General features: G+C 38.2%; 1 protein-coding gene across 5 annotated transcripts in view; it reads left to right on the top strand.

The window, feature by feature from the left end:
- The window catches only part of DOCK4 (dedicator of cytokinesis 4), a 243,807-nt gene that overhangs the window by 68,389 nt on the left and 148,908 nt on the right, over nucleotides 1–26,510 (top strand). For all 5 annotated transcript variants that reach the window (XM_062609561.1, XM_062609562.1, XM_062609560.1 and 2 more), the window contains exons 2-5: nucleotides 21,362–21,445; nucleotides 21,995–22,035; nucleotides 24,376–24,431; nucleotides 26,341–26,437. In XM_062609561.1, coding sequence (XP_062465545.1) covers nucleotides 21,362–21,445; nucleotides 21,995–22,035; nucleotides 24,376–24,431; nucleotides 26,341–26,437 — 278 coding nt within the window. The remainder of the gene's footprint in view (nucleotides 1–21,361; nucleotides 21,446–21,994; nucleotides 22,036–24,375; nucleotides 24,432–26,340; nucleotides 26,438–26,510) is intronic.

Raw genomic sequence — 26,510 nt, 5'->3', positions numbered from 1 at the left:
GTCTGGGGAAATATTACACCTCGTGGTCAGCTTGAGCAAATCCCCGGAGGCAGACAGGATGGGTTGTTCCGCCACGGAGGTCAGTGCGCTGAAAGAGCTCGTTTCCTCTCTCTCTTCCCTTGTGGGATTTGTGCCCTTAGCAACACCCACTGGCAGCTGTGATATTGCAGTTCCGCTGTTGCCCAGCCCTCTGCAGTTCTCGGCATACTGCCCTAGAATACTGCCCTAGATCTGTTTCAGAGGATTTAATTTTCCCCTTCCAGCTTGTCAGACCCCCCCTCGGGATGTTAAATGGGTTGGTAGTTGCAGTGTGATAAATTGGCTGCTAATTAGTTTTTCTAGAAACGTTACTTCTTACCTTTTATTTTTTTCTTTACTACGCTGCACTTCTGACACTTTTCTTTATCTGACACATCAGAATGTTAATTAATCTTCTTATTTCATCTGTTTGTGCACATACAGATCCTGTAGGCTACTGTGGTGTTTCCTATGAATTTTTGCCTTTGTACAACTGTAAGCTAGCCAGTTTACTGACTCTCAGCAGCTGCCAACATTTGTGATGTCCCTGCATCACCAGGGTTTTGTTTATTGCAGTGCTTTTGCTGTGATAAATCACAACAGTGGGGCTTTCATGCACACTAATTAGTATGAAGTCGCTGCATACTGAAGTTCTGAACTGTCAAATATGGAATGCTGACTGTCCTTTTTTTGGCCTGTGCCTAAATAAGAGACATAAATCATGCTCTAAAAATAGGAAAGACTGCTGATGGAGAGTCAGAAAGGGCATTCACCTTTGAAATGGTCAATGTAATCCAGAAATTACTGCAATCTGCTACTTGTTTAATGGTTTACATGGATTGACTCTTCTGGATTTAGTGATCTTCTCTGAGGAAAAATGACCACATCATAAAAAAAACCCATTAATACTCTCTGATGCCCTTGAAAGAAAGAAGTCTGACAAGCCAACAGCCAAATGCTTTTTTTCAGTATCTTCAAATACAGCACCTATCTTTTAAGATTTAAAGTTCTTTTATGTCAGCAGTTAACCTTCTCTCTGGATAAATATCAAAATCCTGCTGTGATAGAGCTGCTAGGCTTGTGAGTGTTACTGGGTGTCACTTCAGTATGATGGCGTGCCTTAAGAGTTTCTTAAGTTATGGTACACTCATCTTGTGTTTCAGCTGTACTTGCCTCATGAGGACTATCTGTATACTGTCCTTTTGTGACAGTGGGGTCCTGAGCCATCTCTGTTTTGGCAGGACCACTTGTGATCCCAGAAGTCTGCCCTGAAAATATGCTATTCTGACCTTGTTGGCACTCTTTACAGTTACTTGTCCTGGTAAATGTTACATGGAAAGGATATTACAAATATTTAAGAATATGTATGTTTCCAAAAAGATTTCTCCACCTAGCTGCTCTATTCCTCATGGTTTAAAAGTTTCTACACTCCTCCCTGCCTCAGTTCCTAACTTCTCTGATGCTTGCTTTCTTTTATTTACATTCAAGTCTTTGAAAGGCTCATTCTTACGTTTCCCTTCACATTGCATCAACTTTGAATTGTTGGCACAATCCCTTTGTCCTTCTCCTAGGAGTTCCCTGGCATGGGAATAAGCTCCCATCTTTCTCCTGCAGAACCTCTCTGTGACTTCTTCAGATACCTTAATTCTTTTGGCTCCTTTGGCTGCTTCTTCCAAACCTCTCTGCCTCCACTCATCTGAAACCACGATTTGCAAGAATCTGCATATAATTGAAAAAAAAAATATTCTGTCTTGGAGTTTTCTGCCTTTACAACAAACTTGGTCTGGTTTGTGCAGATGGAAGTCATTAAAGTTTAATGATCCTTGGTTCCCATTCTCTGCCCAAAGACCAGTTGGCCAGCACACAGCACCAACTTCTTTGTAATGGAAAAATCACTTGTAATATAACCTGGGCATGGATAGACAGATACTCTTAACTGTTGCACCTGATTTACTGAATATTAAGTCTCATTAAACAGCATTAGGAAGTTCTGTTTTGGCACCTTAAGGAAGGTTTGGGTATGGAGGATTACAGCTACCTTGAGTGCAAAGCAGACATCTTAAAACATGATTGTATATTGACAATAAAGGTGAGTCTAGAACTGTGTTTTTAAAATGTAGAGAATAAAACACAAATGTTAAGATGCACAGTTTCACCTAGTCACTGCATTATATCTGGTGTAATTTTCCCTACCATAGCTGTTGTTCGGTTGTTTTTTTTTTTTATCAAAGCCCTGCTAGTGTACATTACTTATGTCTGAAAATGTTTTTTTTAAAAGGGGTATAAAGAAATGAAAGCAAAAAAAAACCCAAACCTGCTTGGCAGAAGTTACCTAGATTATTTCCTGGGTACAAAAATTGTCTATCAGAATACACCTTTTAGAATTAAGAACATGATTTGGGAGCTGCTTACAAGAGTTTTACTTATAATGAAGAACTTCAAGTGTTGGCCTTCCCTTGGACAAAACTGTTTTGAAGCTGTAATATTCTAAGTGTCCCAAGTTAACTTACTGAATATAGGCAAGAGACAAATTTCACTTAATTAACATGTGAAGTGTTAAGAATATTAGGTACTGAGAGTCATGATTCCAGTTTGTAATGTGAGGAAGCCAGACACTTTGTGGGCTTTTGTCATTCTTGGGTAATTTTTCTTTCTTTTTACTAATAAACATAATCTTCAGTATATGCTGAACATTAAGATAAATGTGATTACCTAAATTTTACCTACAAATATTGCTCACAAAGAAATAACTGTTGTGTTTTCTTTTTATCTTTCACAAGTACATAATTTAATTGCAATTTCTTCTGAAATCTGTTCTCAAATACTTCTGTGCAAAAGATTAATTTTTCCATTAAGCCTGAGTTCTGAGAATATAATTTAAAAAAAAATATAAATATATGTGTATTTTTAAATAGGGTTTCTATATAATGTATAGGGTCTCTTTACTGTCTTCAAACCATAGCATTTAAGATAATACTGAGCAGATGTAAATCACTACTTAATTAAAAGTAAATACTGAAAGAATTTTAGATCAATTAGAAGTGCTCTAAAAGCACATGGTTAGTTATTAATACTTATTTTTAAAGGTGTGTACATAAATATTCCTCTGCTTGCAAAGACAGTGTATCCCTTTGTAGAGAAGTATCAACTTTGCAAGGAAGGTGATTTGCATACTATTACCCCTTCGTCTTTGCTTTCTGTCAAATTTTAAGCTTGCTGTGACCTACTTTAGAGTCTTATGATGAGAATTAAGAATTCTAGTGAATTCTGTGTGGTAGGCTACAGTAGTTTTAGCACTTGTGTTTACCTTTTTTGTTTTACTGGGAATAATACATAGTTTCTTATTGTAAGACTTCAATTAAGTCCTTGATTAATTTTACTTTTCTCATTCTTTTATTTTATTTGTGATTATGTGGTTGGGTTTTTTGTTTGTTGGTTGGGTTTTCATTATTATGATGATGATGATTGTTATTGGTAATATTCTGATGATGTAAGAGAATACTGGCTTGTTTTCATGATTTTAAGTTTCTAAGTTACATCAGGCAAAATATTGCAGCTGCAGGTTCACACCAGCTGTTCTGGCAGCCAGCTTTATGTTAGGAATCCCAGAGCAAACCCAACTGGAAACACTTGTCCTGCATCAAAATTTTCTAAGTCAATGCCAGAGTGTCCTTTTTGTCATCACAACTATGGCAAAATCTGGTGGTGTCTTTGCTTTAGTTATACTAGAAATATGAGAAAACCAAACCCCATCTATATGAACCATAGGTATTTGTGGCTGTATGACAGAACATATGTCTTGTAGAGATGCTAAAGTGACTCTGAAAGACTTCTTTTGGGTACCAGAATTAAGATTAGATGCCTTTGTGTGGTGAGTAAACATGAGTTAATTAGATTGCTGAGTATATAATATATGAGCGTAATATGTGATATATGGCTATAGTGTAGTGGCATTTGTACCCCTACTTCAGTCTACTTCACTGAAAATCATAGAATCATAGAATCATGGAATGGTTTGGGTTGGAAGGGACCTTAAAGATCATCTGGTTATAACTCTCCTGCAATGAGCAGGGAACCCGCCACTAGACCAGGTTCCTCAAAGCCCTGTCCAGCTTGGCCTTGAACACTGCCAGGGATGGGGCAGCCACAATTTCTTTGGGCAACCTGTGCCAGTGCCTCAGCACCCTCACAGTGAAGAATTTTTTCCTGATATCTAATCTGAATCTCCGCTCTGTCAGCTTAAAGCCAGCACATAGATCCCATGGTTTAATTTATGAATAATCCATAGTTTTGAAAAAAAATGATCAGTTCCTGTGATAATTTTGTGTATGTGTAATAACTTTATAGTTTTAAAAAATGGAATTAAGTGTGAAGTTCTAAATTGCAAAATACATGCTTCCAAAGATGGAAAGAGCCTTTTTAATAAGGGATGAGTCAAAACTGGACAGCATCTTTCTCATTCAGTACTACCCTACATTCAGGAGATACGAGATAAAATACATCTATCTGAATTGCCCCAGTTTTTGCTCTTTTCTACTTTTTTTAGCTTTTGTGCTTCTAAGGCCAGAAAGCTTTCTTTTTTTTTTCTTTTTCAATGATTTTGGAATAAATTAAATATACTTTAAGGAGTATTAAAGGGAGAAAAACCTACTATAAAACATAAAAGCCAGAGCACCATTGTTTTGCCTAATGTTGATGAAACCAGGCGAACCCTGAGTATCTCATGTAAATCCCTGGTCCTGATGGAGTATGTTCATTGTTCAAAAGCCTACCTGGGCAAAGCAAATTGCAAGGTTGAATCATTAAGATGATACTTTAGTCTTGATTCAGCCTGTGCTTTCCCTACATGACAGTAATTCCATAAATCAGTTCAGTATTTGTAGTGGAGACCAATCTCTACACTTTCAGGCCCTTTCTGTGTCTTGGGAACTATTGTGCTTCTTTTACAAAGACACAAAGATCTCTTCAGTTTACCTTTTAATTCTAATTTGTGCATCGCTGTTTGATCACTCCTTTTACTTCTTGTTGCTTGCTTATGTTCCAGTGTTGGTTGTTGTTTCAGTCCTTAAAAAGAAAAAAAGTTGGGGAAGGAATTGAAACACTGAAATGATAGGGCAGATGAAAATAAACACAACTTATTTCATAATCAGTACCCCAACAGTTTTCAGAAGAGGTGAAGTGATGGTAGGGGTATTTCCAAGTAAAATTCACAGTTTGTCTCTTCTCATGTCTAACCCAGCTGAAATATAAAAGCTGTGAATTCCACAAAATGTACTTGAGCAAAAATGTTCTCATTCAGCTCATTTGACATCTTTTGGGGACCAAAAGCATGAAATGTTCTAATTTCTGTACATGTTAGAAAACAAGTATGAAAAGTCATAACATTTCACTGATTTTGCTCATATGTAATTTCCTTTCTGTGACACTTCAGAGGTTTGCATGCAAGCAAGCCTTCAAGGATTAGGTAGGATTATGTTGGTCACATAATGGTATGTCTTTCTGTCACAACAAGTAACCAAATCACCAATGAGTGTAATCATCATATCCATTAACTTTGCTGCTGGCTGGAGCTAATGAATTTCAGTGCAAGCCCAGCAGTGATGTTGGCTGAACTTTCAGGTAATCCTAGTGAAGTAGAAAAAAACAGTCCTTTTAATTGGGATGGTAATTTTAGAGTTAATAAACTACAGATTTTTATAAGTGAGTTGAATTTACTACATTGAAATTGCTTAAGAAAGAAGCAGTGTTGCAAACCTTGGTGTGCCTCTTACTTTTCCTCCCCAAGTTTAACCATATATTGGTTTGCAAATACTTTCCCACTCCTTAAAATGCCATTTTTCTTTGATTTGGTCCCTTCGGTTCACACTGAGGAATAATAAGCCCATTGCAGGCTAGATGTGTTATTGATTATTTGCACACCTATAATAGATTTAGTGAGTAGGATTATGATAGGGATCAAAAGCTGCTGCTGAATCAAACCCAAAACAGTGTTTATTCAGGTACAGTGCTCCCAGTGATTCTATAGTTGAGTTGGGATCTAGACTACTTAAATTCAGAGGTCTCAAGAAAATGTGTTTTTTTTTTTTGAGAGAGGGGAAGGGAATGATGTGGAAGTACTAAATCACACAGTTATTTTTAAAGCAATATATGTCTAAGGAAAGTTATTGTTGTTTTTAAAGTATGTTCGTGCTTGGCCATCTTCAGAGTCAGCATTTGGCTTGGCTGTCAGCAGCTGATTTTTTTTTTTTTCAGTGGTTTTGAAAATCTTTCATTTAAACCCAGAAAATAGTAGACGTGCCACTAGATGTTCATCTTACTCAACTGATCGGTCCTAAGGGCTTGTTCTGCTCAATTTAAAAAACATCCTTGCAGTCTCCTGATCATCTTAATTGACTAATTTTGAACACCTGTATATAGCTACTTAAGCTGAATTTCATACCAGAAACTGCTTGGTGTATAGGAACTGAACAGCTGCCAAGCTGGATCAAGCCACAGATCTGTCTTACCAGTCCATTAACTGGGGAAGTGTGTAAGAATGAAGGAAAGTCTAGATTCAACCATAGTTTTGGAAATAATGCGCCCTTCCAAAACCAAAGGGTGCATTATTTCCATCCTCATATGTCTGTAACCCCTTCTTAAAAGTCCTATTTTTTTCACCTTCACAGATGTCTGTGATGTTGTAACTTAATTTGTGCCTTTGTGAAAATAGTTTGGTTCATTTCGAACCTGCTGCCAAATCAATCATTTCTTGATGTTATTATGCTTTGAGAAGAAGGGGATAATAATTCCATGTTCATTTTCCCATGTCAGTTGTGATTTGCCCAGCTCTAATATCTTGTCAGTCAACTGTCTTTTCCAAACAGTTTTGGAAATGCAGTGGATGATGATGCATGCCCCAATGAGCCTTCCTGTCTTTCTCTAACCAAAAACTGTTCTAGTTCTCCTTGTTCCATTTATTCCAAAAACGTGGAAGAGAATTTTGTGCCAGTGGGGATTTGGTCATGGCATGATGGATTTGGATTTGGTAGTGGCAGAACTTCTGAGTACTGCAGCAATTGGTTTTATACATGCTTTTGAGCTTTGAACGTACCACACATTGGTTTTCATGTGCCACTTGCCCACAAGCTGACTCTGATGAAGTGAAGTTTTACTTATACCTTAACCATAGAGGGTTTTTTTGCTTGTTTATTGTCATAGTGACAGCTACAGCTGTTACCTGAAGCACTGATCTTTGAGATAGGGTGTAGGATAGGGTAGAGGTGGTCCTCTTGATGCAGATACAAATGCTCACTTACCTGCATGGTGTAACTTGCTCCTGCTTCAGCAGAGTAATGTAACTGCCAGACTCTGAAAGAATATTTTTCTGAGGTTAGATTGGTGGTAACTATGGTTTCTTTAGTTGCTATTTTGTCTGATGCACTCCTGAGCACTGACATTGCTGTTGGGCAATACTGCTTTCTTCCTCCAGCAGTGTAGAGTCATGACTGTCTGTGAAAGAAGAAAACTGTGTATTGTGATAAATGATTTTATCAACTTTTTATTTAAGGTATAAATTGCTTTCTGGGATGTTAGTGTTCATAGCAGAGTGGAAAACCTCATATGGACAATCTCCAGGGTAATTTGTAACAATCTGCCTTTAATTTCTCAGTGGACAGTTCAATGTTGTGCTGCAGGGCACTGCAGGACACTGACGGGATACTTTAGGGTGCAGTCACAGATTTAGTTATTGTTTTGGTTTTTATAATTGACAATGGTAAGGTCTGGGTGATTTATTCCAGCCAATTAGTTTCTGAATTAATATGTACTTTCAAAGGATGGGCCAACAAAAAGCAGGAAGTCCAATGTATTTGGAACAAATTTCTGAAGACAGATGTTAAAAAATAAATTTTTAAGCTCTGTGCAATGAAAAAAAATCCATTCATGCTCCACTACCTGACCAAATAATTTGTTTAACCACATGCATAACAATCAAAGGTGTCATCACTATAGTTTATTACTTTATAAATGTTAATTTGCATGAGCATTACATACTGATAGAGTCTGTTCTTGCAAGGGGTCTTCTGCTCAAGTTTCATATTCTTGTTTCAGAAGGGCCTTTCAGGCACAGGAGGAAAATATTACTTTGTCCTCTCCTTACTGCAGATGCTGAATAAATCCCATGAGGGCTTTGTTATTCTATCACGATCCTGGGGACGATATTAAGTGTAGGGGGAGAGGGGTGGGAAGAACAAACCCAACAGTATGTAAGAAATGAATGATTTTAAATTAGTGTAATAATTATGTCAGCTGCGTGTGATGTGATGATCTTCTTGATGAATCACAGCACTGTGGCCAAGTCTAGCCCAGGCATTGCTGTTTGTTTTGCTGTCCCTCCCTGGGAGTGGTCCCTTCTAGGGCAGCAGTCTCCTGAGAGGAGTCTGCTCTTCTTTACTGCAGGTTTTGCCTTGACTTTCATTTCCCTTCATTCCCTGCCTTATCCATGCCCCTTCAAGTGAAGTTCGACAGCTTCTTTCCTTTAAAGTCTGTGAGGTTTGTGGCTTGGCTCAGTACAAAACAAGTACATAATGTAGTTTAATGATATGGACAGTGGCCAAGTGGATAAGACTGCAAATCTGATTTGAGTTAGCTTATTACAGCTTTGTTCCTAACCTGCTGACAGAGACAGGGCTGACACAAGTCTTTTTCCTTGTCTCTGCTCTTTTCTCTTATTTACAAAATAGGTTTTTAAGAGTTTCAGGATCCTTTAGGTTCTTTCATCTGGAGAATGGTGGGAAAACTCCTTAATACTGAGAAAACTACTGGCTGTGTCTGGTTTGCCTGGGACTGCCAGCTGCTTGTCAAGTCCTTGACTAGTTTCACTCAGGAAGTAATTCATGGTGCAGGATAATAACTTGTGTCTCCCAGCACTAATTTCTTGGAAGTACATCTCTGGTTTCTATATTTTCCTGGACCTGGGGTATCCCAAATGTATTCCTAGTTTTCTGTGCTAGATGTAGAAGAGGAGGTAAGGAGAGAACTTTTACAATAGCAGTTATTTTCAGAGACTCTCCCAAGGTGTTAAAAACCAAAAGAAACATCAAGTGCTTGTACATAAAATGATAACTGTTCAGATGTAGCAATGAATTGTAATATAAACATTTGAAGAGGACTGTTTGCTCATACACTTCCTTCCTCCCATCATATCAAACTGAACAATCAGTCAGCAATCTTCATTATCCTAATTGGTTGCATATACTTCTCAGATACATTTTTCTCATACTTTTGTGCACTTTCATAAAGAGCTGCCAGCTGAACCGAAACCCTCTTCACCCTTGATTTTGGAGTAACAAGCAGTGTTCTTAAGCAAGCATGAGCAGAATGTGAAGGTTCTGATTTTTCAAGAGAATCCTACAGTTGCACTTCTGAAAGTGCGCTGTAATACCACAAAAATACTGATGAAAGTATGCATCCATGTAGGTTTTCTTTACTTTTCAGAGCTTTGATTAGGAAAAAAGCGTATGCACTTGTTACATTTCTGTTTGGTCACCCATTTGAAGATACATGTGGGATTACATTAAATATAACTGAAGGTCTGTCCCTCAGGGCTCAGTGTTAGGGCCAGTGTTGTTTAATATCTTCATTGATATTATTATTATTCATTGATGATCTGGATGAGGGGATTGAGTGCACCCTCAGTAAATTTGCAGATGACACCAGGTTGGCTGGGAGTGTTGATCTGCTAAAGGATAGGAAGGCTCTGCAGAGGGATCTGGACAGGCTGGATCAATGGGCTGTGGCCAATGGCATGAGGTTCAACAAGGAAAAGTGCCGTGTCCTGCACTTGGGCCACAACAACCCCATGCAATGCTACAGGCCTGGGGAAGAGTGGCTGGAAAGCTGCTTGGCAGAAACAGACCTGGGGGTGCTGATTGATGGAGCTGCACATGAGCCAGCTTGTGCTCAGGCAGCCAAGAAGGCCAATGGCATCCTGGCTTGTGTCAGAGATAGTGTGAGCAAGGGCAGTGATCATCCCCCTGTACTGGCACTGGCGAGGCCTACACCTTGAATCCTGTGTTCAGTTCTGGGCCCCTCACTACAAGAAAGACATTGAGGTGCTGGAGTGGGGCCAGAACAGGGCAACAAAGCTGGTGAAGGGTCTGGAGCACAAGTCTTATGAGGAACAGCTGAGGGACCTGGGGTTGTTTAGCCTGGAGAAGAGAAGGCTGAGAAGAGACCTAATCGCCTTCTACAGCTACCTGAAAGGAGGTTGTAGTGAGATGGGGATCAGGCTCTTTCCCAAGTAACAAGGGATAGAACAAGAGGTAACAAGCCTCAAGCTGCACCAGGAGAGGTTTGGATTGAGTATTAGGAAAAGTTTCTTCACCGAGAGGGTGATCAGGCACTGGAACAGACTGCACAGGAAGGTGGTGGAGTTGCCATCCCTGGATGGTGTAGGTGAAGCCCTCAGTGATACGGTTTAGTGATGGACTTGGGAATCCTGTGGTAAAGGTTGGACTTGATGATCTTAAAGGTCTTTTCTAACCTAGCTGATTCCAAGATTCTAACCTTATAGATGTTATGAATTAACGGTAAAACTCTGCAGGGCTATATACACTGAATTCTGCTGTCTCACCTATTGAAATCAGGCTGAAAAGCTCAGTGGTTATTTCCAATCATTAAATCTAATAAACCATCTTAAAGCCAGAGTGGGATATTTAAACTCGCATTCAGCAGTCTCTGGGGATTTTCATAGGAGAATGCAATTTTGCTTTATTAGTCCTGATAGATGTATTCCAATGTACTTGAAATTCATCTCAATTACACCAGATCAAGAAAGCTCTGCCTTATTTAAGTTAAAAGTGCGTGTGCCAGGGTACTTATGAGTGATTTGTAATCACTGTCCTCCTTAGTTGCACTTAATTCCACACCTTGCCAAAGGATTTCTGATGCTCAGTTGGCTGACCTGTAGGACAGACTACAGAAGCTCATCATTGAAGTTTATTTTTAACATTAGCTAAATTGCACAGTTTGCTTTTTGCATAAGTTGGTAGGATTTTTGTTTCATTACTAAAGAACTGTCTGCTGACAAAAATGATATTCCAGTAATTTTTCATGCACAGCAAAAATTCACATTTCATAAGTGTACATTGTAAGTAGCAATGTGGTTAAGGCTCATAGCTTACAAAAGCATTTCTTGAGTTATAAAATGCTAGAAAAAACATTGCAGTTAGGTTAAAGTCAAGTAAACGGAACTCTTAGTGATAAAATGAAAATACATTTATAATGAAATGGTTGAATGTCAGAAAATACAGATTACCAAAAGGCTAATAATGCTCATCTGAAATTCAGTGATGTCAGACAAGCTGAGAAGTAGTGGCATTGCAAATTACAGATTTGTTGATTTTTGTGTGTTTGAGTTCCACTGTTTTTCCAGTGATGTTTTGTTATTGTCTTCCATCAATGATAGGTCAAGTGCAGTGTTAAACTCTGCTCTTCCAGAGGAAATAGAAGAAAATTGGTCAGTGTTTCATTTGTAAGGTCATTTGATGGACCTGTCTGTTAGAAAAAAATTGCCATGGAACATGGGTGCTTTGTCTTTTTTGTATTAGTGAAGAAAACTTATTCTCTGTTTTTCTTGGGGTCCTTGAATGCTATTTATTACTTTAATGGGAGTAAACAGTGAAATATTAAGGGGAAATTGGTTAGTTTGCTAAACTCTTTGATAGCAAACACGTGAAGTTTCTCAGCTACTTTACTGTTGTCTGACTGTTCCCCTTGGGTGGCTCTGATAGCTGGTGAAGAGTGATGGTGCAGCTTGCACAGGCATCTTGTTTTCTTTGCAGTTCACAAGGTTACAGCTTTGCTGAGCTTAGATTTGCATGATGTTACTTGCAGTTTGCTAAAGGGTGTGAAATTATGCCCCTCCAAGTTCAGAGCAGCATGTTGTGTTATAATGCTTGTGGGGAGGAAAGAGGGGAATTAGGAAACGTGTAGTCATTAGAATTTGTATCAAGCCCAGTGTTCTCACATGAAGTTATCATGAAATTGTAAGAATGTACTTATGTATCCAAGGCTTACTTTAAAATAATCATCTTCCTATTATTCTGAGCAAAACTTAAGTGTTTTCTGGGAGATTCTCCTGTGTCTATAATTATGTGAGGCATTTAATTTTCCCATTCAATTTCTGCTTCCTAAGGTTTGTAGGAGTACAACAACAAGTAGCCAGCAAATCTTCCAGCATATGGGTCTGAATTTGAAATCATATAGAACTTTGTGTCTCTTAAATTCAACTTTTGGTGAGTACCACATCATGCTTCAATGAGGCCCAAAATGCACTGAAGAGTTGTCATGAGATCTGGTACCTGTGATCACAGGGCTTTGTTGGCTTTGATGGACCTCCGATGATGCACTTGTGCTGGGAATACGTTAACCTCCCTTCTTTACCTCACCTTGCTTACAGGAAGTTACAAACCCCCCTGATGGTTTATTTGATTTTAATCAGAAGCTTTAGTTCCTCAAAGGCTATGAACAAAACATGAAGGCTTTTTTCAAGTTAAAGTTAAATAGCAATAACTCCTTTCCTTGATCATGCTATTAAAAATTAAGGCAATTACTTAACAAAGTTTGAAAATGCCTGGAACTTTGGAAATACTTAAGTCTTAATAAAAGTCACAGTGAGTAACACAGTTATTTTTAATTGAAAAAGGTTGTTCTCAAAGATAATGTCATTTTAGCATAATCTGCTTTCTTCTACTTACTCCTTTCTATTAGCTGGATTTTTAAGCTGTTACTGTTTCCAAGTAATGAAGGGAAATGACACATAATCCACACTTACTGTTCAGTTTTAGTGTGTTGTACAGTGCTTCTGTAGCTTTACATTAGAGAATTGAAATGAGACCAGCTGGTTGAACTGCGTGTAGACTAGTTCCTTTATTACAGTTAGATTGAATGCATGAAATCTATACCTGATTGTACTGCATCCACCTCACCTTCTGTTATGATGCCTCTGACAGGTTGTAACATTAGCATTTCTTCTGTCTAAAGGAGACCCCTGAGAAGATTCTTAGGGAGGAGCTGTATTGTCTATTCACAGACTTTAAGGTGTACAAGATTTTCTAGAGTTGTAGGGACCTGTTTCCTTTTCTTTTTACTGTTAAATTCCTGGTGCCAGAACTAATGCAACTCAAGAAAAATGTCCCTTGTGGGGACAAGATGTAGACACAAGAAGATGCAGCACGTGTTCAAGAAATGCAAAAGGCTTAACTAGCTATTCTTTTTTTTAGCTTTTTAACTAGCTTTTTGTCTTTATAGAAGAAGGAAAATAATGAATGAAACCTCATACTTGCAAGGGCAGAGACCCTTGTGGTACATGCTGAATTACTCCAGTCCTGGTGTTCTAGATTGGCAGCAAATAGGTGTCTTCACTTGTTACTTTTAGTGCTGTTTTTCTAAGATTTAGTGCCTAATAGCTAGGATATACAAAGGAAAGAGCAAAAATGCAAGTACTGGGGAAACCAGTCGTTATCAAAGAGGTGGTAAGGTTCCTGCCTGTAGCTGAGATGCAGGATGAGGAGAGCCTGACACTTATTCAGACAGTCACACTAAACTGATTAGGTGTGTTAGAATCATCCTAGGGGTTTTGGCAGCATTGTAATTCAAATGTTGAGACCAGCACAGGAGGGAATACTGTCTGCTGTAGCTCTCTGTCCTTTGTGTATTTCAGGTTTGGAGTTTGCCTTATCTGTATAGATAGCTGCTGCCGTGAGCACTAGGAATTCCAGATGGTTTTGTTTTTTTCAGGCAAATGAAGAACAGTTGCATATAAGTATTCTACCTTATATGGTATTTTCAAATCTTGGACATTGGTAGAAACCTTGAAGTATTTTCATGCATAGCTATTCAATGGATGTTCTTATTAGGAAAATTCCATGGAACAGCTCGTGTCTTAAGAACAATTGGCTGTTGCACATGAGCAGCACTTAAGGTGTTCAAAAGCCACAGGTGGCTCAAGAGACCTGGACTGTCATCCAGGTCGTGACTGAGCTATCACAGAATCGCACAGTCATAGAACTAAGTAGGTTATAAAAGACCTTTAAGATCATCAAGTCCAACCATGTGTTTTATCCTTTTAATTGTGGTGTATATATACAGACAAGAGAACTCACATTCTTTCATTCCAATATAATTAGAGTGTTTATCTTCAGTAATCTGTAAGAGATTTAAGGATTACTTCTGTGATTGAAACTAACAGTCATATATATATGTATATGTATATATATGGTGTTTATTGAAAGGAGATTAGATTGATTCCCCTCCGTCCTCTCTGCTTTTCTGTCACTGTTAGCTTGGTTTTGGTTTGCAGCAAGCCTCCTAGGGTATCTGTAGGCAGCACAATGCATTACTGAGCAGATGCCTGAATTAACTCATGTATTAGAAGCATGAGCTTCTAATAGCTGTGCTACTGTGCCACCCCATCCAGATCAATTCATCTGCAGGCAAAGCTCAGTGCATGTCATGGCCTTTTACAGTAAGCTTTGGCCATTCTACATTAACAAAGCTGTATGCCTCTGTGTTTTTGTGTATTTAAACATTCTGCCTATTTAAAAATCTAAAAAGGTTCTTCAGCTTCATTTGAGAAGAAAAAGCTTCTTCCTGGAAAAGATACGCTAAGGTGCAGAGAGGGTGATAAAAATCTACTTATTCAAACTTCCCTACAAGAACACGGGGACATGAAAATAAATTTTAAGTGGCACTATAAAACAAAAGGAAGACTTTTCTGCCATGCAGCATATTTAGACTTACTGTGAGTTTGTGGACACTGACATTATGATGCATGTAAAGTCTAGTTAGACAAATTCAAAGAATTAAAATCCATCAATGGTTGTTGAACACAGAAATACCATGTCTGGCTCAGGAGATTCCTATGCCACAAAATACTGAGAGCTGTATCACTGGATGCTTGCATTGCTTGCCAGTGGTCAGTAGCTTCAGACCTGAGTTTACAGACAGTATCCTGAGAAGAGTTCTTGGGCTGATTTTTTTGTTTTGCATTTTAATGCCTGTCTTGCTGATGTGCTGTCTCTAACGCTGCATTTTCTGCCGCTGCTTACAGTGCCCGATGTCTGTTTTATTTACAATCCATAAGTACATATAAAAAGATAGCTTTTTACATTTCTGGAATAAAGACCACTGGATCAGAGCCTTCCTCAAAGGTGATGCATACAGTCATCAGCTAAAAAAAAATGTGTAAGAACAAGCTCAATTTTCTGTCCATAAAGGAAAAATGCAACAGTAAATGATTGTTTTAACTGGTATAATAACTATATAATGTTAGAAGTTCTCTGATTTAATTTATTACAGATTTTGTAATTATTTTTCAACTGTTCAATAGATAAAAGAACCCCTTTGTCCTAGTTTTGGCTGGAATACCTTTTTATTAATTCTGCTTCCCATCCCACTGGGAAGGTGGGAGTGAGAGAGTGGTACTTAGTTGCCAGTTGGGGTTAGACCATAACACCCTTGAAATGGTTGTGCCTAAGAATCTCAATCTGGTGGAAGAGCAGCAGTTTAAGGCCAGAATAAAAACTTGGAAAATTGCTTTTTCCACGAAGAGAACGTAATTTCAATCATAGTAGATAATATCTGGAATCAATAATAGCTTCTGGTCATCTGTTAGTAGGAAAGGAGCAACAATATCTGCCTCATTAGTTCGTATGTGCAGATCTCTGGTTATTTCAGGCAAAAAAGTTTTAAGAATATAAGCCAAAGCAAAACATCGAAGTGGGCCACCCACCCTGTTATCAGCTAATCAATTCCTTTTCTATCAGAGTATCTTGCTTCCGTCAGAACCAGTCCCTCTGATACAGTGTTCCGATCCTTCAAATCTGTTATTTTCCAGTGTGTTTTTGCCACGTTTCTGTGTGGTTTATAGGCTATACCTGATAGTTGGAGCATTATGACTTAGAGCACTGAACTGGACTCTATTTTTCACTCCAGCATTTAGCATGCACAATATGTCCAAGTAGTTATTAAAGTAAAATAATTTTTCTACCCCATATCCTTCCTTCACCTTTTTCTTCAGTTGAAGGACTGGTTTTTGTTAGGTGAAACCTGAGTCTGCTATTGTGGTACAAATACTCGTTTTTGAGGTAGTGGTAGTTGCTGTAGATGTTGCTTTTACTGCTATTGATTCACTTATATGGGGGAGGGTTTGGTGTGTGTGTCTGTGTGTATCCTGCTGTTCAGTCAGGAACTGCAGTGTACTGTGTGTCTTCTTTTGTAGTGTTGAGCTTAATTGTGATGGGGGGCATCTTCAGCACTGTACCATATTGCACCCTTTGTGGGGAGACATTTTCATCTTGGAAACAATGAGTCAAGCCAGCCATGAAACCAGCATGTTCTTGGTGGGTCTCAAGTGCATCTTTATAATGCTAACTCATATGTAAGATTTGAGTGCACTAGTTGCAAGTAGAAAAAGAATCTTCTTTTATTTTTAAGAACAGCAGTGTTCTAGATGAGCAGAAGGTGAGTTCCTGCATGCAAAAAAACTTAGGCTTTAATTGAGACCTTGGGCTTGGATTGATCTTTTTATACACCAGATCTGATATGAGCGTAAATGGTCTGATATGAATGTAAATATTGGAAACCTCTTTCCAATTATTCACGCATGTGCTTGTAGTGAAAACCTTTGTGGAGCCCATAGAATGGATGTCTTGTGTGGTCCTGTGCCAAATTCTTGACTGAACTGACTCTGTTCTATTGAAGTGTAGAAGATGAATATTAAGAAGATATTAGAGCATTTGATGAATTTTAGCAGTTAATCACAGACAGGTGACTTAACTGGTTACTTCATAAAGGTTCTTCTCTTTCAGATTCCCTCCATAGTTCTCACAGAAACAGGTTGTTTCATAACTTGTGGTTCATAGCACCTACCCTAAAAATGTTAAGCTTGGCATGAAACCTAAAACTGTTTTAATATTGCAATCACTGTAGTTCTTGCCGTATGATTTCACCTTCTATATGGATTACATTTTTGTGTCCTGCATTGTGGTCTTGCTTTCTTACCCTCTCAGCAGCCTTTGGCAGCAAGAAAATTTAATAATGCCAGCCAACTGCTGTATTTGATCTCAGTTTTTAAAACACTCCTGAGAAAATATCCTCCTACAAACTTTTATTGTGGAGTTCCACGTTTCTCCCACGTCTGAGAGGTGATTGAAGAGAGCATCAATCACTGTGCCTGCGCTTGAAGCACAAACAGGACATTTATATGACCTTCAGGTACTACAATGACAAAAAATTGTATCTAGATGCAGGTGCTTTTGATATTTGGCTTCCTGGGGACATGCATATTGGTCTGCAAAGACTGCAGATATTGACAGGTGAGCCACATTCAGTGTATCTTTTCTCCTGTCCGTCTGCCCTTTCTAAGGTCTCTGCTTGCAACAGTAAGTTGCATTGGAAATGAGATAAGGGGATAACCGCATCAACTACTGTTGCTGTAAGAGTGAAAATGGTGCATATTTGATGCACATGGCTTGGTGAATGCTGTGTATATAAAAAAATGTCCAGTTCTATGAGTATGATAAATGTGTACTGCTCTGAAGTTGGGTTGAGAACACCTTAAGCCATGGTTGCTGCAGAGTGATTAATTGTATACTTACTACTACTAGGAGAAAGAATTAAGGAACATCTACAAAGTGCTACAGAACAACGTGGCCATTTGAAGCAAGGGCAAGAGGTTTAGGACATCAGATTGATATCATGGCTTGCTTAAGATCCCAGCATCCTAGCTAAGCTGCTGAGCCCTGGAATCTTCTCTGGTGGAGTGGTAACTGCCTTCTTCTGTGACTTCATCATTATTCTGCCTTTAGTCTACTTATGTATATACAGCACAGATAAACTAAGAAGGCTTGAGTAGCCACCTTCTGCCTCAGTCCCAGTTGTGTAACATGACTTGATTAGTAGAAAGTTAGCCAGGTAAACATTTGTGTGATAAGTTTATCTGTGGATTTTTGTGCTTTGCTCTAAACTCTGCTACTCTGCAGTCCACAATCTTTAGAGTGGCATTGCTAAAGACTATGGGCTACCTGTTTTGAGCCTGACCTCACTGCAAGACTTCTGCAGGAATCCAGCCTGAGTTTTGTGAGTCACTCTGGTAAATGTGCTTGTCTCAGTGATGCAGGTATTGCCCTCATTTCTTTCTTTCTTTTCCTGGTACTCTGCAGGCTACCCTTCTAGAAGATATTTCAAGGTATATTTTTTTTTCTTCTATACATACGCTAAAATGAGTTCCAGCTATTTTCTACATTGTGTCAGGTTTCAATCTTTTTTTGTCCTAAAAGTTTTTCTTTGAAACTTCTATAAAAAGAAAAAAAAAATCTCTAACAGATCTAGTTAACTAAGTAATAAAAATCGAATGTCACAGCAAAGTCAGATCAAAACAATGTGACAGGTTACATTGGCTCTTAAAGAAAAAATTACTGTCATTATTTTTATCTCATGGAGTTTAAAAATAAAACATCTCAGAAGTGTATGCTTACAAATGTAGTAACACACAAGGGTTTGGTTTGGTTTTGCATGCTGCTTCTGGTAATTCCTTAATTTTATTTCAATGCCTGTAGGTGCTGTTTTGCTGGGCTTCGTAGTTCAGTTGTGAATCTTGCAAGCAAGAAAGGTGGCCAGAATGGCTCTTCATCATTCCAGTGCTACAGAGGAATTTAGATATAGTTTTTGGGTCCTTGTATAAGAATTAATTGAAAAATTTTCATTTTTCAACTTTCAGACTAATTTTTTTGATGTATAAATACTGTCTTGAAGCTAACCCTCTTTAAAAATGGTATACTTGATCATAGTGGGGGAATGAAAGTAGCTGTTCTTATTTCATAGCTCTTATTTCATAATGCTTATCTCAGGGTATTCTAATTCTGTGTAAGTACCTTGTTGATTTGGAGTAACACCAAAATGAATATAGGTTTATTCAATACACATGAGGCAGGGAGGTGGGAGAAGCTCAGTACTACAAATACTGGTCACACATAGCATACTGTTGAGGACTAACCAGATACATAATCTCACAGGCTTTATTCAAAAGCATAAATACAGGCCATGGGTAAGGCACAGTGATGATTGAATTCAGTGAGTTTTGAGGCCTTCAGATTCAGAATAAAGATTTGGCAAAAATGCTTTTCATATATTTTTATGCATGCCCTCCTGTAGTATAAACCGTATTCTGTTTGTTTACTCCTAGAATCTGGAACTTTCTGGCAAAGATTCACAAATGAATTTTCAGTTTTTGTGGGTGCTGACAGCTAATCTTTCCTCCTGCCTTTGATGAATAATGTGACAAACACAGGCAGTGGGTGACAGGTTATATTATGTTTGAGCTGACAGCAGGCAAAAGCCATCAAAATGGATTGTTGTGACTCAAAATCTTGCAGGTGCTTTGATGGAAGAACAGTTACTTTGTAAACGTATCTGTACCCATGGGGTTTCCTTTCGGCTTTTACATGTGAAGATTTGTTCTTACACTTCCTAGTTGGTGTGTTTTTACATTGCTGTGAGATTTGGGTTTTCCTGTCTGGATGAGTAGATATCATGGCTGGAGCAATACCAGGCACAGATGCAGGCTGGGCAGAGAAGAGATTCAGAGCAGTCCTGCTGAGAAGGACTTGGGGGGCTATTGGTCGATGAGAAAATGAACATGAGGCGGGTTCAGTGTGTTCCCACAGCCCAGAAAGCCAACCGTATCCTGGGCTGCATCAAAAGGAGTGTGACCAGCAGGTCCAGGCAGGTGATCCTGCCCCTCTACTCTGCTCTTGTGAGACCTCACTTAGAGTATTGTGTGCAGTTCTGGTGTCCTCAATGTAAAAAGGACATGGAGCTGTTGGAACAAGTCCAGAGGAGGGCCATGACGATGACCAGGGGGCTGGAGCACCTCCCATATGAAAACAGGCTGAGAAAGTTGGGGCTGTTCAGCCTGGAGGAGAGAAGGCTACGTGGAGACCTCATAGCAGCCTTCCAGTATCTGAAGGGGGCCTATAGGGATGCTGGAGAGGGACTCTTCATTAGGGACTGTAGTGATAGGACAAGGGGTAATGGGTTCAAACTTAAAACAGGGGAAGTTCAGGTTAGATATGAGGGTGGTGGAGGCACTGGAACAGGTTGTGCAAAGATGTGGTAACATCCCTGGCGGTGCTCAAGTCCAGGTTGCACAAAGCCTTGGGTGACATGGTCTAGTGTTAGGCATCACTGCCCATGACAGGGGGCTGGGACTAGATGATCTTAAGGTCCTTTCTAGCCCAAACCATTCTGTGATTATTTGACAGCAGCAAGACTGCTGTTAGGCTACTAATTAACAGCCGTGTTGGTATTTGAACTCAGTTTCTAAAACACTTTATGAAGGCCATTTTTGTCTTCAACTTCTAAATTAAGCTCCAAAAGAATATTACAGTACAGAGAATCAAAATCAGTATTGCTGTCTCGTGGCCTGAATTAGGCAATATTTTAATTCAGAATTTCAGATACAGTAAGCATAGGATTGAATAGCTGAATTGCTATTTAGCATGTTAGTGGATTTTTAGTGTTTGCAGGAATGAGTATTTTGAGTCTTTTGCATATTATGTTTGATTCTGAGTGAACTTTTTAGCACCAGCAATATGAGTTAAATTTTTACTGTAAGTATTTGGGAACATCAGTGCCCTGGCAGACATTCTGCTTCTGAGGCATGTTTTATCTCCAGCAAGGGAAGCCCATTTCTGTTACTCTTGTCCCAGCCTGAGCTCATGACCTCCCCTTCACTGGCTTCAGGGAGGCTGCAGGGGAGACAGCATGCGCACATAACATATTTTAATGAACAGCATGCTTTAGTGGTCTCCACTCCCTAGCAATTTGCCTTCACTTGGAATTATGGGCAGTGTTGGGTCTATAGCATCCATTAAGCAAATGTGAAATAAGGTTTTCCTTTTGTGGCATGTGTGTGGTATAGATGGAAACAAAAACGTTATCACTTTCAGCTTGCAAAATTCTGAGGTCTCGTATGTGTTAATGTGAGCATTTGGAATAAAACAGTTTCTGTCCTGGAGGGTAGTTATGGCCTGTCTAATAGAGTTCCACAGTACAAATTTTCCATTCATGTATAGTAGGTCTCTAAGTGTTTGAAGGTTTTTTCCAAGTCCTGTATTTTAAATTTTCTGCTCATAGAAGTGGCTTAGCCTCTGGTTCTTTCTGCAGCTTATGAAATTTTAGGACGCCTGTTTGTTCTTAAAGGGAAGCACTTAACTTCCTCTGTTAGTATACTGTTTTTGTTAGCAAGAGGAATATTTGTATTTTAATGTTGTAACTAATTGAAACTTATTATCTTTTTCAGTAATAGCTGGTTTTCGAGGGACAGTCCCACATGGCCTATCACTGGAGATTGGAGACACTGTTCAAATATTAGAGAAATGTGATGGTGAGTTCACCAGGTTGGAATTTCAATGATAACAAAGTTTCATATAGTGTTGATTTGAACTCCATTACCATTCATTTTCTTCAAGTAGCACATTTTTGAAGTGAATAAACGTTCTCTTCAGCCTCTGTGGTGAGGCAGAGAATAGACTCATAGAATGGCTTGGGTTGGAAGGGACCTTTAAGATCATCTGGTTCCAACATGCCTGCCATGGGCAGGGACTAATGTGAGTAGAATGCTAATATGATTTTAGCAGATGTTCATTATCCAGTGTAAGAGAAATAAAGTTGCTTATTTTTCATAATCTGCCTCCTTAATACATTACCTAAGGGACACACAGTTAAAGAGTAATATCTGAAATTGTGTGAATTGTCCTCTGAATGGGAGCTGGTTTAAGCAAAATATTTTTCATTTTATGAAAAACCTTTTAAATTAGTTCAGTCTGTTAGCACCGTGTAGTTATCATATCTGTCCAAAAGGGAAAGATGAAATCTGGTTTACATATGGAAAAGACTTACATAGTTTACAAAACAAAATGTTCTTTCTTCACAGGATGGTACAGAGGATTTGCCTTAAAAAACCCCAATGTTAAGGTAAAGGTCAATTACAGTTTTACATTCTTTGGCAACAGCGTTTATTTACTTTTTTAAAGTTTGTAGTCTCCATGTCAGTTTATTATATTTACTCTAGAGGAAAAGTAGAGCTTAGTGTTAAGTATTATTGATAGTGCTTTAATTAGATTTTGACATGGATTACACTTCTGAAATGCTCCTATGTGTTAGAATGAGGCTCTGCTGAATTTCCTTTTATTTCCGATTTTTAGATTGCGAACTCAGAGGAAGATAAGTTGAAGGGAAAAGACTACTGAGAATACAAATTGTAAATGCTGCTGGAAAAGTTGACTAGACTCTGCCTATTTTTCTTGATGTTATGAATTAATTTAGAGCAGTCAGTGAATGCAGCTAATTCATAGGAGCTACGTGCAGACTATCAATTGAATATAAGCTGTGTATTGTCATATAAAATGCATGGTTCATTTTATTTTTCTTTGATGTGTAGTCTTTAATTTCCACAGTAGTATAGCTGATAGTACTCTAAACCAGACTTCACTGATTTTTTTTTTTCTGCATTCAGACATGAAATACTAGGAAATTCATATTTCAGCATTTGTTCATGTTTAATGTCTAAGCTTTATGTATCTTATTTTTCTTTCTGTTTTCTTAATCTATCCAGTCAACTTGCCTTTGTGACTGTAAAGATTGTGGTTTTCACATGGGAAATCATTTTAAGATTTCCTCTTTTTTTTTTCAGCAACACAGTACTAGAGTTTTTAGTCTTATTAAAGCCATTCTGTTCCTTCTTTAACCTCCATTGTAAGCTTCGCTATTTTTTTCCCCCTATTCATTTCCAAGCCTCTTCAGCTGCAGAATAGGGCACAGATACATTAATTTCAAAAGTTTCTAGGCGCTCTTATCATAAGTCATTGACCATTTGTGTCTAGGCGTGCAGTGTCTGCTCATATCAATTCCCTTTGCTTTATATAGAAAGTCAATGTGAATAAATAAATTTAGCCAGAGTCTAATGTGATGTTTACTACTTTGACTTCATTGATATATATTGCAATTTGCTTTATAAGACATGAGCAGTTAGGATTTTGTTATTGCTTCTTCTATGTCTTTTGTTGCAATTCTTAACACATGCTTGCTGTCAGTCTTGCTTTGTGGTCTGTCAAATGTGTTGATAGAAGTTATGAACAGGTTTTCTAAACATGACTTGATGTGTGAAGAAATGAGATATGCATTTTCTGCTTTCCTAGTGTGAATGCAAACAGTTTTCTGAATGGGATTTTTGAAGGCAGTCTCTTTGAAAGCAAAATAGTAAGAGCACCTTGTAACTCCACTTGTTATTGGTATTGCTCTGTCAAGATTCTTTCCTTGTTATTCTGCCAGCTTTGACACTCAAAGAAACATTCCGTGGCAGCTGGTCTGCAGTAAGCGTGCATATGCAGCCATCCTGTTTTCTGGCACACTGTTACAAGTGCAAGGCTGTACATCTTACTGTCCTTGGGAGATGCTCTCCAGAACTACTTTACATTACAGACAAGTGGGAGCAATTGCCTCTACATAGTAGATGCGTTTTGGTCAAGGCTCTAATGTCTGTGTTAAAAGAAAATGGGTCACCATCGTCACAAAGGAAAGCTGTACACAGCTGTGCTTATTGTAAAGAGAACCTATATGCGTATTCCCTTGCTGCATTATGTAACAAGCTGTAGCATGTTACGTCCTCAGCCAGAAGCTTGAAGTTGAGTTTCTTCATTTTGTATATTGTTCTGATTTATGCAGGTTAGTGTGTTGTAAGAGCTGCAGAACTGTGGCAGGATTGCTGCTTGTTCAAAAGAAGAGTGGAGGGAGCTTAAGTAACTAGAAAAGGTTCTTTGGTAGGGATCTACCATAGCTTTCCTGTGCACTGCAGAGCATAATAGCCACCAAATAAAACTTTATTTTTATTGAACTTTGTAATTTTTTGCTTCATTTTGAAATCATTATCTGAAGATATTATTTTTAGGATGTTTTTGTTAAGATATTACCCCCCCCCCCCGTTCATCCGTTTCTTATCAGGGTTGGAATAATTAATAAGAGTACCCAGCATAAGTGAGCTCTTAAGCAGTCTTCTACGTGTTCTACACCTGTTTATCTTCTAATTTTCTGAAGTGTTGAAGGATTTAAACTCTACTGAATATGGCATTTTATTTTCCATTAGATCTATGCTGACTATATATCTCACTCTCTTTTGCAAGTTTTTTGGTAATTATTTGGAGGACTTTTTATTCAGCATGCATTTGCATATTAAATAGTACTAAATGGTACTCAACTCATGTAAGGGGAGAGGGGTTTTTTTGTTTGTTTTTTTACATAAATTGTTTTATTTTTCAGGGCATATTTCCATCCAATTACATTCACTTGAAAAACGCCTGTGTTAAGAACAAAGGGTAAGTGAAGTGTTCTGATTCAAATGTTTAAACATGCTCAGTTACTTGAACCAAAAGTCTTTTGCTTATAAGGTAATGATTTTGTTATTTAATATCTTAACTTCAGCTTACTGCCACAGGACTTAAAATGTTTGTCCTTAGCTAACCTGATACTCCTCCATGATTATAAGGTTGGAGCAAGGTATTTTGAAAAGACCTGGAGCACAGTTGGGACTATCAGCCTGTATTGTCTAAAGGACAGAGAAAACAATTACATGTTTTCACTTCCTGTTGGTAAGTTTTGCTTGAAAAAGGTTAAACCATGACAACAGTATTGCCTCAATTAGCCAGCTTCTGGACAGAATGACTTTTTCTATTAACCTGCTGTTTAAGACTGGTTGTTTTCTTAGAGGATAGAAGCTGTTCCATGGCACACAGATACAGTAAGATAGCATTAAAGTTCAAGGGCAGAAGATTTCACTAGCACTGTAATTGGAGATGTTTTTTCCTTCATTTCTTTCCTTCAGGTGATGGAGAGACAGTAGTTATTTTTGACAGCAACTGATCTCTTTTCATTTCTGGAGGAGTTAATAAGAAACCAGAACAATTTGCTAAAATTAGTTTAAAATTTTTTAGAACTCAAATGTTCTGACTAAAAGAAACACTGGTTTTTGGCTTAGATTTTTTTTTTTTTTTAAGATGTAACGCTTGCCGTGAGAGTATTGCTTTTTTTTTTTCCTTTTAATTTCTCAGTGATCTTAGTTCAACACAGTTTTTTCTGAAGTTTTACTTAATTTGGGAGTATTCACATTGTATTATTTATTTAGATTTATTCATTGAGAACTGATATATAACAGTTTGAAACCTATTTAGGTAAAGACATTTCTCATCATAATAGTTGGATGCCTAAACATCAGCTGTAGGTGAGCTTTACTTTGGGAGCATGAATGAATGAGAAGAAGGTCCATTATTCATAATGAGCAAAAATAATCATGAAAACTGGAATCATGTTAAAAATAAAAGGGCTTATCCTCTTACTGTTAAACACACTGTTGTCTGCTATGGAGTTCAAGCCACATGTGGTTTGTCATGCACTAGGGTAGTTTCTCCTTTGAAAGTGGTTGTAGATACAACTGAAGGTTCAGTGAAATAAAATTGTTGTAAAACATCACAATAGAACAAAACATAAAGATGGATAAATATTCGGTAGCAGACACCACAATGGTACTTGCAGGGAGTTCAGCCTTTGTTGCCTCTCTTTTCTTCCTTGTGTATATTTCCCCTTCAGGCCATGTGCATTGTGGACAGGGGCTCTCACCTTGTTATCCTAACTTGGTTAGAGAGAAATGATATAATGAGAAAAGTAATCCAGGCCTGAATTCAAACCTTTCAAACATACTGTGTGTGAGAACAAAGCGGCAGTGGTGACCGTATGTAAGATGTTGGTGTGGTGGAGAGTTTGGTCTTGACCAAGCCAACACATTTTTTTTCTTGGTCAGGATCTAATAAGCAAGGACTCGTACTGTACTAGTTTACTTTTGAGATTTTATGCTCTCTTTCGGTTGAAAAACAGCATTTTCTGTCTTATTTCTATAAACAGAGCAGTCACTGGTTTGGAGTCTAAACTAAAGTGGCAAAATCCCTTCAGAAACTGTGGGATTACTCTGCTGTGAAAGTATTTGACATGCTTATCATGTAGAAAAAATCCCACCTTGACTTTTCTAGGACTAAGACTTTCTGTGGGGATTAAATTATTTTCACCCAAGAGTTTTCCATGGGGATTAAATGAAATACACTAATGAAGTGTCACAGGCTGATGGATCACCCATGTAGGCTGTTAGACATCACATTTGGCAGGGCAGAAGTCTTTATATTAGTAACGGGATTTGTAATACTTGCGTAATGTCATGTGTTCTTCTGAATGTTACAGACAATTTGAAATGGTTATTCCAACAGAAGATTCTGTTATTACAGAAATGACATCAACTCTTAGAGACTGGGGAACGATGTGGAAACAACTCTATGTGGCAAGTACCCTGAATAATATTACTTTGATTTAATACCAACTGTTGTTTAGATGCTCTAGTTTAGTTAGTTGAG

Source organism: Pezoporus occidentalis, unplaced genomic scaffold, assembly GCF_034315485.1.
Source record: "Pezoporus occidentalis ecotype Australia unplaced genomic scaffold, CSIRO_AGI_Poc_V1 ctg14, whole genome shotgun sequence".
NCBI lineage: Eukaryota > Metazoa > Chordata > Aves > Psittaciformes > Psittacidae > Pezoporus > Pezoporus occidentalis.
Note: the sequence above shows the minus strand (reverse complement) of the source record. Positions and strands in the feature narration are given on the sequence as shown.